General features: G+C 43.3%; 1 protein-coding gene across 6 annotated transcripts; it reads left to right on the top strand.

Annotated features, from left to right (window-relative positions):
- Positions 1-165: 165 nt before the first annotated feature.
- LOC109757295 (uncharacterized) lies at positions 166-3,704 on the top strand. 6 transcript variants are annotated; one of them, XR_012203989.1, is made up of 5 exons: positions 166-280; positions 355-596; positions 978-2,121; positions 2,232-2,541; positions 2,674-3,704. XR_012203989.1 is itself a non-coding variant. In XM_073509729.1 (5 exons), the coding sequence occupies exons 3-5, from the start codon at positions 2,101-2,103 to the stop codon at positions 3,414-3,416; spliced, it is 945 nt and encodes a 314-aa protein (XP_073365830.1). In that variant the 5' UTR covers positions 167-280; positions 362-596; positions 978-2,100; the 3' UTR covers positions 3,417-3,704. The 6 variants fall into 6 exon arrangements, 4 of the variants coding, with proteins under 4 accessions (XP_073365828.1, XP_073365830.1, XP_073365827.1 ...); XR_012203990.1 differs by having other exon boundaries at positions 2,640-3,704; XM_073509729.1 differs by having other exon boundaries at positions 167-280; positions 362-596; positions 2,232-2,412.
- The last annotated feature ends 8,349 nt before the right edge of the window (positions 3,705-12,053 follow it).

The following is a 12,053-nucleotide window of genomic DNA, read 5'->3' as shown; positions in this document are numbered from 1 at the left end:
GGGATGGTGATGGAGACGTGTGTAAGAGGGTTTATCTACATGCCAGCTCGTTCCTTTGCAACATGGCTCGATTCCTATGTGGGCATTGTTTTTTTATTGTTTTTGATATAGCTTACCACTCATGCCAAGTGGTTATGTGGGCATCGTTTTGACGGACGGATGAAGCCCAGGGGCGGACGCATGTTGTGGCGAGTGGGGGCCCAGGACCCCGCTCGATTCATCGTCCTCTTCGTACTACGTCCCGATGCTAGCGAGCAGGCCCCCGGTCGGGCTATAGCAGGTGCCCCCACTCCCTTCCAGTTCGGCCTTTCTGTAAAGCCCAATACAAAAAGCTAATCAAGAAAAAAATTCAAGGCTGAAGGCGTGCGTCTACCCTGCTGCCGCCTGCCGCTTCGACTCTGGGAGCTCACAATTAATAGCGAGAAAAACGAAGAGGCGAGCCCTCGGCCGCCGCTTGGTTGGACCATTGGTGGATCGCGGCTTGGCGGGTGCCAGTCCTGTGCCATCCGGTCGCCGGCCACCGGCGGCGCCACCGTCGACGGGTGTACAGCAGCAACGGATGAACAGAGCATCCTCAGCAACTCATCTCTAATCAGGTCTGTAGCACCTCCTCATCTCCTTATCCCAAACGACTACAAAGATACTTCTTAGTTCTTTATTTTGCTTGTTGTTGCCTGACTACACTCTGGTCCTTATTCTTCAGTTGATTCCTTGGTTTATCTCATATCAAATCAAATGAAAACTTGCGGTTTGTACTAGTACAGTAGTACTACTCTATCAGACATGTAGCCATGTACTGTTGGTTCTACCAAAAAATTATAGGAGTAGTGTGACACACTACTTGTACTTGGAAAATTTCTATGGAATTCAATCTGGCATGCCATTCTACTACTAGTACTTTTGCTGGCCTGCTAGTCTGCTCCACTAGAATGTTTTGTATCTGAACTTTTACAATTTGTGCTTCCATTATTTGATAGGGAAGAAAAGGGAAGATAATGGAGAAGTATTTGATAAAGAAATCAGCAAATGCCAACACCACCACCCAGCCCCGGGGGGCTATCACCAGCAACAATTCAAGTGGCAGTAGTAATGCATCAAGACCTGCAGCAAAACATAATTCTGTTGTGCCTGAACTAGTTGATTTGAATAAGCTCCCTCGGGATCCAGCTAAAAGGAAGCGAATGGCAGATTACCACCCCAACCAACGTGACGAGATAAGAAGGAAGTATTTGATTTGGGGACCTAATCAGCCCCGCAAATTGGAATTTCCATACAGGGAGATTGGGAAGAAGAAAAAGAAGAGGAGATTCAATCCGGATTGGTATGATGATTATGCTTATTGGCTAGAGTACAGCGAGAAGGAGCACAAAGCCTATTGCTTATGCTGCTATTTGTTTAGGGACAACATTAAAGACAACCACCATGGGCACGATGCATTTGTAGTAGAAGGTTTCAACTGTTGGAACAAGACAGAGAGATTTGTAACTCACGTCGGTGATCGTAACAGCTTTCACAACAGAGCACTCAAGGATTGCGAGGATCTATTAAAGCAAGATCAATCAATCCCTGCAGCCTGGAATAGACAAAGCCAAACTGAAAAGAATGAGCATCTCATGAGGTTAAATGCCGCAATTGATGTTTGTCGATACTTGTTGCATCAGGGACAACCTTTCCGTGGCCATGATGAATCTAAAGATTCTGAAAATAAAGGAAATTACCTTGAGTTGATGGACTACACTATTAAGCAAAATGATGTTGTTGCTAAGGCATTCAAGAATGCTCCAAATAATAATCAAATGTTGTCTCCCAAAATTCAGAGAGATATTACCGAGTGCTTTGCAAAAGAAGTACTAGGCCATGTGATGAAAGAAATTGGTAATGGTGTGTTCAGCTTATTAGTTGATGAGTGTAGGGATGTTTCCGACAAAGAACAAATGGCGGTTGTTCTCCGATATCTTGATAAGTGTGGACTGGTCCAAGAGAAGTTTGTTGGTGTTGTTCATGTGGAGGAGATAACATCTTCTTATCTCAAGTCTTGCATAGATTTATTATTTTCACAACTTGGGCTGAATCTTGAACAAGTTAGAGGCCAAGGTTACGATGGAGCAAGTAATATGTCTGGTGAGTTCAATGGTTTGCAAGCTAAAATTATGAATGAGAACAAATCAGCATATTATGTACATTGTTTTGCTCATAAACTCAACTTGGTTGTTGTGGCTATTGCAAAGAAGATATTCGAGGTCGGAGATTTCTTTGATATGGTTTCAGTTTTGCTGAATGTCGTGGGCGCGTCTTGCAAGAGAAAAGACCAACTTCGTGAGCATCACCAAGAAGAAGTGAGAAAAGCAATAGGATGTGGAGAGATTGCTACGGGGACTGGACTGAATCAAGAATTATCTCTTCAAAGACCAGGTGACACTCGATGGAACTCCCATTATAAAACATTGTTGGGTTTGTCAAAGATGTTCTCGTCGGTGGTTAAAGTTCTAGAATATGTTGAGAAAGATGGCACAGATACTGGAAAGAGGCGTCAAGCTAGAGGTCTTCTCAAATATTTCCAGACTTTTGATTCTGCATTTTTCTTACATATGATGATGATGATATTAGCTTTAACAAATGGACTATCAAAAACCTTACAGAGAAAGGATAAAGACATTGTAAATGCTATTTCAGATGTGGAATCAACTAAACGGGAGTTAGAAAAGCTCAGAACCAATGAAGGGTGGGATTCTCTTATGAGGAAGGTATACTGTTTCTGTGAGAAACATGACATTCCAGTACTGGACATGGAAGACGCCTATGTTAACCCAAAGAAGCCAAGACAAAAGACCGGTATTAACAATGAACATTATTACCGTGTTGACTGTTTCTTTGCTGTTCTGGATCTGTTAGGAGAAGAGTTTAATGACAGATTTAATGAGGTAAATTCTGAGTTGCTTCTATGCATGTCTGCTTTGAGCCCAAGTGATTTATTTTCTCGTTTTGACAAGGCGAAGTTGCTGAAATTAGCTAAGCATTATCCCGATGACTTTAATCACCAAGATATGGTGACTCTTGAGCATGAACTTGGTCTCTACATAGATAATATACTCCATGATACAAGGTTTTCTAGCTTGGACAAAATAGGTGATCTAGCTAAACTGATGGTGGATACAAGGAAGCACCTCTCCTATCCTTTGGTATATCGGCTTTTGAAGCTAGCTTTGACTCTTCCTGTTGCCACTGCCACTGTTGAGAGATGTTTTTCAGCTATGAAGATTGTGAAGAATGCTTTGCGTAACAAAATTGGTGATGATTATTTGAGCCATAGCCTAATTTGCTTTGTGGAAAAGGGACTGCTGGACGAAATTACTAATGAAGTGATTGTTGATCGTTTTCATAAGATGAAAGATCGTCGTGGGAAGAACGAAATGTAAAGATCCAATGCCATACACCTTTTGTGTGTTTACCATCTCCATTTGTATTTTAATGGCTAATACTAATATGTGTTTTTTCTTTACAGATAACGGCATTTATATTAGAAATGAATATTCTCTTTTGCAAAGCATGAACTGTTGGGATATGAAGTCTTTTTGTAGGCTCTGATCACCTTAGTGTTAACTTGTTGTGTTACTATTGTCTATTGGATAATGTATCTTTTTCGAACTTGGATGAAATATGTTATGACTTGCAAGAAAATTGCTAAATATAGCATATTTACATGTTTATAAGCCTATGTGTAAACATGTTCGAGAGTTTTCTATCGCTGTGTGCCCCCAGTCGGTTTTTCTCCTGGGTCCGCCCCTGACAACGTGCTGTCCATGTTAGACACGAAATGATTCAGGATTTTCTAAAAAAATGATTCAGAACCTACCTGTATAAATATACCACAACCGACACAATCCTATTATCATCACCAAACATATTGGCCTCAATGTCGCCATCGCCTTCAGCGCTGAGATCCGCTGCCCCTCACGCGGTTGCAGATGTGTCGATCTAGATGCCGCCGCCTTCAACGGCGAGATCTGGACGCCACGAACAAGTTGCGCTCCCTCCATCGCCTATCTTCTTTACTTTCTATAGCCGTCAATCTGGACGCCATGAACAAGTTGCCTACTGATGAGTACTGACCCACTCCTGACCTTCGCCGCAACAAGGCAGGCGGTCCAGCCACCCAGATTAGACATCGGCGGCCACCGCAGAAGAGTGGAGTACTACCCAAGCAACAAGAAGACTGGCGGATCCACGCTTCTCTTCACCGTCAGCGTCGGCGACGGCAATGCCGCAACACGGTTTGACCTCAGCGTCCTCAACCTCACCGGAAGCCGTCATACACTCAAGCCTTGAAACTCTCGGTCGACGGCAGCTCGACCTGGGGCCGGGAGTGTTCTTGCCGAATGCTCGTGTTAGAGAGAAAGTGTGGAGCTCAGGAAAGAGATACATGCGCGGGGCAGGAAGTTTTGTGCTGCCTAAATGGCAGCGTTTTTACCTCGCGGCCACCTTGCTGAACTACCTCCCGGCCGGCCAGCTCGCTGTGATCCGTAAAAGCAGCGTCATCCCACGACCTCGTCACACAGCGCAAGTGCCAACAGGGAGAAAAACAACGAGAGAGGGAGTACGTGCATGCGACACTCCTCCACAAGCTACGTGCATGTGCAGGTCACGTCAACAGCCATGCATACATTATTTAAACAGAAGACAAAACAAAACTATACGGCTGTGAACTTAACTTAGCAGCCATCCTCTCGCCGCTTAAGTTACGGATGGCGCGATTCCGGTCCAGTTTTTATGCAGATGATGCGGCGCTCTTTCTCAACCCCATGCAGAATGGCTTTGCTGCGGATGCCTCGGGCTTAAAAACAAGCATTCACAAGTCGGTGGCCTATCCTATCTCCTGCACGGGTCTTGATTTGGTGCCCTTAATGGCTGTTTTTGGTGGGAAGCAAGGTGCCCTTCCGTGTCAGTACTTGGATTTGCCATTGGGTGTGCGAAAGCCAAAGAGAATTGAGATGCAGCCTCTGAAGGAAATATGCCCTAGAGGCAATAATAAAGTTATTATTTATTTTCATATATCATGATAAATGTTTATTATTCATGCTAGAATTGTATTAACCGGAAACATGATACATGTGTGAATACATAGACAAACAGAGTGTCACTAGTATGCCTCTACTTGACTAGCTCGTTGATCAAAGATGGTTATGTTTCCTAGCCGTAGATATGAGTTGTCATTTGATTAACGGGATCATATCATTAGGAGAATGATGTGATTGACTTGACCCATTCCGTTAGCTTAGCACACGATCGTTTAGTATTCTGCTATTGCTTTCTTCATGACTTATACATGTTCCTATGACTATGAGATTATGCAACTCCCGTTTACCGGAGGAACACTTTGTGTGCTACCAAACGTCACAACGTAACTGGGTGATTATAAAGGTGCTCTACAGGTGTCTCCGAAGGTACTTGTTGGGTTGGCGTATTTCGAGATTAGGATTTGTCACTCCGATTGTCGGAGAGGTATCTCTGGGCCCACTCGGTAATGCACATCACTATAAGCCTTGCAAGCATTGCAACTAATAAGTTAGTTGCGGGATGATGTATTACAGAACGAGTAAAGAGACTTGCCGGTAATGAGATTGAACTAGGTATTGAGATACCGACGATCGAATCTCGGGCAAGTAACATACCGATGACAAAGGGAACAACGTATGTTGTTATGCGGTCTGACCGATAAAGATCTTCGTAGAATATGTGGAAGCCAATATGAGCATCCAGGTTCCGCTATTGGTTATTGACCGGAGACGTGTCTCGGTCATGTCTACATTGTTCTCGAACCCGTAGGGTCCGCACGCTTAAAGTTCGATGACGGTTATATTATGAGTTTATGTGTTTTGATGTACCGAAGGTAGTTCGGAGTCTCGGATGAGATCGGGGACATGACGAGGAGTCTCGAAATGGTCGGGACGTAAAGATCGATATATCGGACGACTATATTCGGACATCGGAAAGGTTCCGAGTGATTCGGGTATTTTTCGGAGTACCGGAGAGTTACGGGAATTCGCCGGGGAGTATATGGGCCTTAGTGGGCTTTAGGGGAAAGAGAGAGGAGAGGCTGGGCGCCCCCCAAGGCCTAGTCCGAATTGGACTAGGGGGAGGGGCTGCGCCCCCTCCTTCCTTCTCTTCTCTCTCCCCTTTCCTTGACTCCTACTCCTACTACTTGGAAGGGGGGAATCCTACTCCCGGTGGGAGTAGGACTCCCCTAGGGCGTGCCATAGAGAGGGCCGGCCTCCCCCTCCTCCACTCCTTTATATACGGGGAGGGGGGCACCCCTTGGAGACACAACAATTGATCGTTTGATCTTTTAGCCGTGTGCGGCGCCCCCCTCCACCATAGTCCACCTCGATAATACTGTAGCGGTGCTTAGGCGAAGCCCTGCGTCGGTAGAATATCATCATCGTCACCACACCATCGTGCTGACAAAACTCTCCCTCAACACTCGGCTGGATCGGAGTTCGAGGGACGTCATCGGGCTGAACGTGTGCTGAACTCGGAGGTGCCGTGCGTTCGGTACTTGATCGGTCGGATCGTAAAGACGTACGACTACATCAACCACGTTGTGCTAACGCTTGCGCTTTCGGTCCATGAGGGTACGTGGACAACACTCTCCCCTCTCGTTGCTATGCATCACTATGATCCTGCGTGTGCGTAGGAATTTTTTTGAAATTACTGCGTTTCCCAACAGTGGCATCCGAGCCTGGTTTTATGCGTAGATGTCATATGCACAAGTAGAACACAAGTGAGTGGTGGGCGATATAAGTCATACTGCTTACCAGCATGTCATACTTTGGTTCGGCGGTATTGTTGGATGAAGCGGCTCGGACCGACATTACGCGTACGCTTACGCGAGACTGATTCTACCGACGTGCTTTGCACATAGGTGGCTGGCGGGTGTCAATTTCTCCAACTTTAGTTGAACTGAGTGTGGCTATGCCCGGTCCTTGGGAAGGTTAAAACAGCACCAACTTGACAAACTATCGTTGTGGTTTTGATGCGTAGGTAAGAACGGTTCTTGCTAAAGCCCGTAGCAGCCACGTAAAACTTGCAACAACAAAGTAGAGGACGTCTAACTTGTTTTTGCAGGGCATGTTGTGATGTGATATGGTCAAGACGTGATGAGATATAAGTTGTTGTATGAGATGATCATGTTTTGTTGAAGTTATCGGCAACTGGCAAAAGCTTTATGGTTGTCTCTTTATTGCATAAGATGCAAGCGCCAAATAATTGCTTTACTTTATCGCTATGTGATAGCAATAGTTGCAAGAGCAATAGTTGGCGAGACGACCATGTGACGACACATTGATATAGATCAAGATGATGGAGATCATGGTGTCATGCCGGTGACGATGGAGATCATGACCATGCTTTGGAGATGGAGATCAAAGGCACAAGATGATGATGGCCATATCATGTCACATATTATGATTGCATGTGATGTTTATCTTTTATACATCTTATTTTCCTTAGTTCGGCGGTAGCTTTATAAGATGATCTCTCACTAAATTTCAAGGTATAAGTGTTCTCCCTGAGTATGCACCGTTGCGAAAGTTCTTCGTGCTGAGATACCACGTGATGATCGGGTGTGATAGGCTCTACGTTCAAATACAACGGGTGCAAAACAGTTGCACACGCGGAATACTCAGGTTAAACTTGATGAGCCTAGCATATAACAGATATGGCCTTGGAATACTGAGACCGAAAGGTCGAGCGTGAATCATATAGTAGATATGATCAACATAGTGATGTTCACCATTGAAACTACTCCATCTCACGTGATGATCGGACAGGGTTTAGTTGATATGGATCACGTGATCACTTAGAGGATTAGAGGGATGTCTATCTAAGTGGGAGTTCTTAAGTAATATGATTAATTGAACTTTAATTTATCATGAACTTAGTCCTGGTAAATGCCCGATAAATGGTCATACGTGACGCAAATTGCAGACGGTGTCAGAAATGGTCAGATGGAGGACTACCACGAGCGTGCCCACCTGCTAGAAAATAAACCATGTTCAACATAGGTTGTTTGGGTAGGCGAGAAGGGTCCGTATGAGAGTACTATTTTTTCCGGCATCGTTAAATGGCCCCTATTTTTTTTCCAAGAGCTTATATGACCAATTCAAGTCACCATGCCAGATTGTTTGAGTTTCCAGCAATTCTTGCATTATTTGGAGTTTTCTCGATGAAAAATGGTCCATAATTTGCCCGAGGTGACACAACTTGCATACGGTGCTAGAATTCGTTCAGACATAGCATGGATGCCTATAATCAGCCTAAATATAGTATGGCAAAATTTAGGATCATTTAAACAATGTCCAAAACTAGACCATGTTCAACGGAGGGTGTTTGGGTACGCCAAACGACTGTTTGGGAGCACGTTTGTTTCTCGACATCCTTGAAACCGCCCCAAATTTTTTTAATGCCCTTGTATGGCAATTCAAGGCGCCATGCCAAGTTGTTTTGGTTTTTTTTATAATTTTTACATTTTCCAGAGTTTTCTTAGTTAAAAAAGGCCGATAAATGGTCAGATGGGTCGCAACTTGCATACGGTGCCGAAGGTCATTCAAACCAGGCATACATGCCTACCATGGGCATTCTCACCTTCTTGCAAAAGTTGGGGGCATTTTAAGATGTCCAAAAGTAGACCATATTCAATGGATGGTATACGGGTAAGGCCAGAAGGGTCTGTTTGAAGCACGTTGTTTTTCAACATACGTCAAATGGACCAAATTTTTCCACTTGTTTCTATGACCAATTCAAGGCATTATTCCAAGTTGGTTGAATGTTTGACAAGTTCTACATTTTCTGGAGTTTTTTTGGTGAATGTCTCATATGTCCATGGCAGGATGCTTCAAAAAGTTGAGGTCATTCATCCATAGTCTAAAAACACCAATTGAGAGGAACGTGCCGCACAAGGCCAGACGGGTGCATCCGTGAGCATGTAGTGTTTGCTAAATTGAATGCTTCTGTTATTCGCAATTTCCGCTATTATCAATCAACACGAACATTTTATTATGTCCTAACCATTTATTGAAATTTGTCAACAATTTGGAATTTTGAATTGTGTATAATTTTTTTACAAACATGAATACTTTTTTTCAAAATTGTTAACAAAATCCCAACAATTGACGAATATTTTGAATGAAAAATGTAAACCATAAACTTTTTTTAAGTTATCAATTCTTTATAATATGCAAACATTTCTTGAATTTGTGAACAAAAAAATTAATAGGCCACATTTCCTCAAATTCTAGAGCATTTTTTAAAATTGTAAAAAATAATTAAAAAAGGATCTGGAATTCTAAATAAATTTACAAATTTTTGAAAAGGTTTCAAAAACAATAATAAAGTTCAAGAAGGAGAAAAATAATTTAACGAAAATGAGAAGAAAAACAGAAAATTAGGGAACAAAACATGCTTAAGCCCGAGAAAATAAAAAGATGATTTCCAAAAATGTTTGTCCTTTTGGAAAAAAATAATTTTTTGATGAAATGTTTGTGTTTGAAAATAATGCTCGCAAATTTGAAAAAGTGTCCGCATTTTTAAAAAAAAGTTTGTAAATTTTAATGAAAGGTTTGCAAATTTGAAAAATGGGTCGTCTTTTAAAAATATGTTCGCACTTTTAGAAAATGTGCACAATTCTGAGAAGCTGTTCATAAATTGAAGAAAAAGTGTACAAAATGAAAAATATCTTAATTTTGGATCCAAAGATTTGCATAATTAAAAAATGTTCGCATTTCCAAAAGTAGTTCAAATTTTGAAATACATTTTGTATTTTTAAAAATGTTCGTGTTTTCCAAAAATATTTCAAATATTTTAAAAGCGCATTAGATACAGTACCCTCTCAGTCGGTTCATTACATTGTCCGGCCTGGTCGTATAGTGCCGGTTTGATCTGCCACCGGACAGGAAAATCTTAATAAAAAGTAAAATGAAAGAGTGGGAGCTCGATCTCCTGGGCTATACCGGCTGTAACCGCCAACACGATGAAGCATTTGATCTGTAATGGTTTGCAAGGGTGTCCCATGTGATCATCTACACAGTTTAAATCCATTTTTTGCAAAAAGATGGTCCGTTACCGTATTTTTTGGGGGTAACGGAAAATCCGGCTAACTGGTTTCCGGAAAATTTGCCTGAGAAAAAGAATCTTGGCTACAGCACGTCTATACTATTTGACGAGAAATTGCGCTGCGTGGGCCACAAAAGTAGGTTTGTTCTGGCCGCTGCAGATCCCAGGTTCGATTCCTAGCTTGGGCCGGGCCAAGACGGACTTCCTCTAGGCTGTCTTTATTTTTAGAGCGCGAGCTACGTACTTTAAGAAGGGGTATCCGGAGACACACCTCTGAGCGGAAGGCATCGGATAGCGTGCGGAACGCGACGGATAACTTGCGGAGGAGGCTTAGTCCAGAAGCTCGCTTCCGACCGATTCAAAAAGAATTAGCAGGATTTTTCATGAGGGAAGTCATCAATCCTAAAGGAGAACACTATCCCGAGGACGAAGAAATTTATATGCATACCCGAGATTGAAACTTGTTCGAAGTTGTATATGGTCATCCATCCTAATTGTGTATGGAAACTTGTTCGAAGTTGTATATGGTCACCCGAGATTGAATATATATTATATATTCCTCTTGAATTCTTCTTGTTTGAAATTTCATATGCATGTATATAGTAGCGTAGAATATGTGTACTGAAACTTCATCAAAATTAAAATAAAACACAAAATAAAATATAAAAGAAATAAAACACTACAAATTAAAAAGAAACCAGGTTTAGGGGGGCTAAAACCCTAAACCTGCGGAGGAGGCCTTTAGTCCCGGTTAGCCACGAGAACCGGGACTAAAGGTCCTCCGCCCCGACGGACCACTGGCGCCCACGTGGACGGGCCTTTAGTCCCGGTCAGCCACGAGAACCGGGACTAAAGCCTTTAGTCGCGGTTCGTAAGAGGCGCGACTAGGGGGGGGGGGGTCTTTAGTCGCGCATATTTAGCCCCGGTTGCACAGCCGGGACTAAAGGCTGTTGCGAACCGGGACTAAAGGGCTTTTTTCTACCAGTGTCTCCTCCGTTGATGTGTTTAGAGGGGTTGTACCGAGGCAGATGTGTAATAATTAACGTATTCCTTCATAATTCGAGCTGTTACATAGCTCACAAAAAAGGCAGCCTACATAGCTAGACATAATAAAACTTCACAAAAGTCAAGTCTGGTCGCCCACGCATGAAATGTGATGATGTCCTTGCCAGTTGTGGAGATCAACGAGAACATCTAAGAGGTGAGCAGTTAAAGAAAACCTGGATTCTCCCGCACAAAAAAAAGAAAACCTGGATTGGTAAAAATGTATTAGAAACGAATTCGTTTGTTCTGAAGAAGCAGCAGACATGAATATATATTTCAGACTGGAGAGAGGCGGAGAGTGGCGCCGGGGGTCTAAAAGGGAGGAGGCAACGGCCGGGAGAGGTGGGGCCGGGGACACGTAGGACGGGGGTGGGTGCCACGTGGACGGGAGACCGGTGGTGTTTCAACGGCAACGGTAGTGACGCGACACTGCCGGAAATGCCGGCGGCCAAACCCCCGGCCGTGGGAGTCGTGTGGCGCTTGTGTCTCTGCTTCACGTTTTTTTCCCCATCACGCTCGGTTCGTAACGAATTTCATATGTTTGTGATTTTTTTTGCGAGGGATATGGTTGGATATGGTTGTGATTGACTTGGTGAGCCTAGGGTCTTTTTAGTGAAAAGGCGATGGCCTAGGGGTCTTCAGGACTTGCTTCATGGAACAATCAAAAGACAGAGGTAAGATTTGGACAAAGACAACAACAACAACAACAAAATTATGAAAACGATCATATTCTTATGCATAAAGAATGTAAATTAATATTTACGTACTACCAGTGTATCTCGATCGGTAACCACTCCCCTGACTTTGGCTAACCGCTATAGTGGCCACCCAACCGAGGATTGTTCCGCTAGAGCCACGTCCATTTTTCATATAAAGAGCTTTGCAAAACCGGGTCGATGTCC

The sequence above is a fragment of the Aegilops tauschii genome, chromosome 3 (assembly GCF_002575655.3).
Source record: "Aegilops tauschii subsp. strangulata cultivar AL8/78 chromosome 3, Aet v6.0, whole genome shotgun sequence".
NCBI classification, from domain to species: domain Eukaryota; kingdom Viridiplantae; phylum Streptophyta; class Magnoliopsida; order Poales; family Poaceae; genus Aegilops; species Aegilops tauschii.
The sequence above is the reverse complement of the archived record's forward strand: the minus strand, read 5'-3'. Positions and strand labels throughout refer to the sequence as shown.

Bases quoted from the DNA above. Each gene is read 5' to 3' on its own strand.
- LOC109757295 (XM_073509726.1), top strand. From the start codon at position 2,101: ATGGAGCAAGTAATATGTCTG. The intron at 2,122-2,231 runs GTGAGTTCAATG...ATTGCAAAGAAG, and splicing joins TGGAGCAAGTAATATGTCTG to ATATTCGAGGTCGGAGATTT.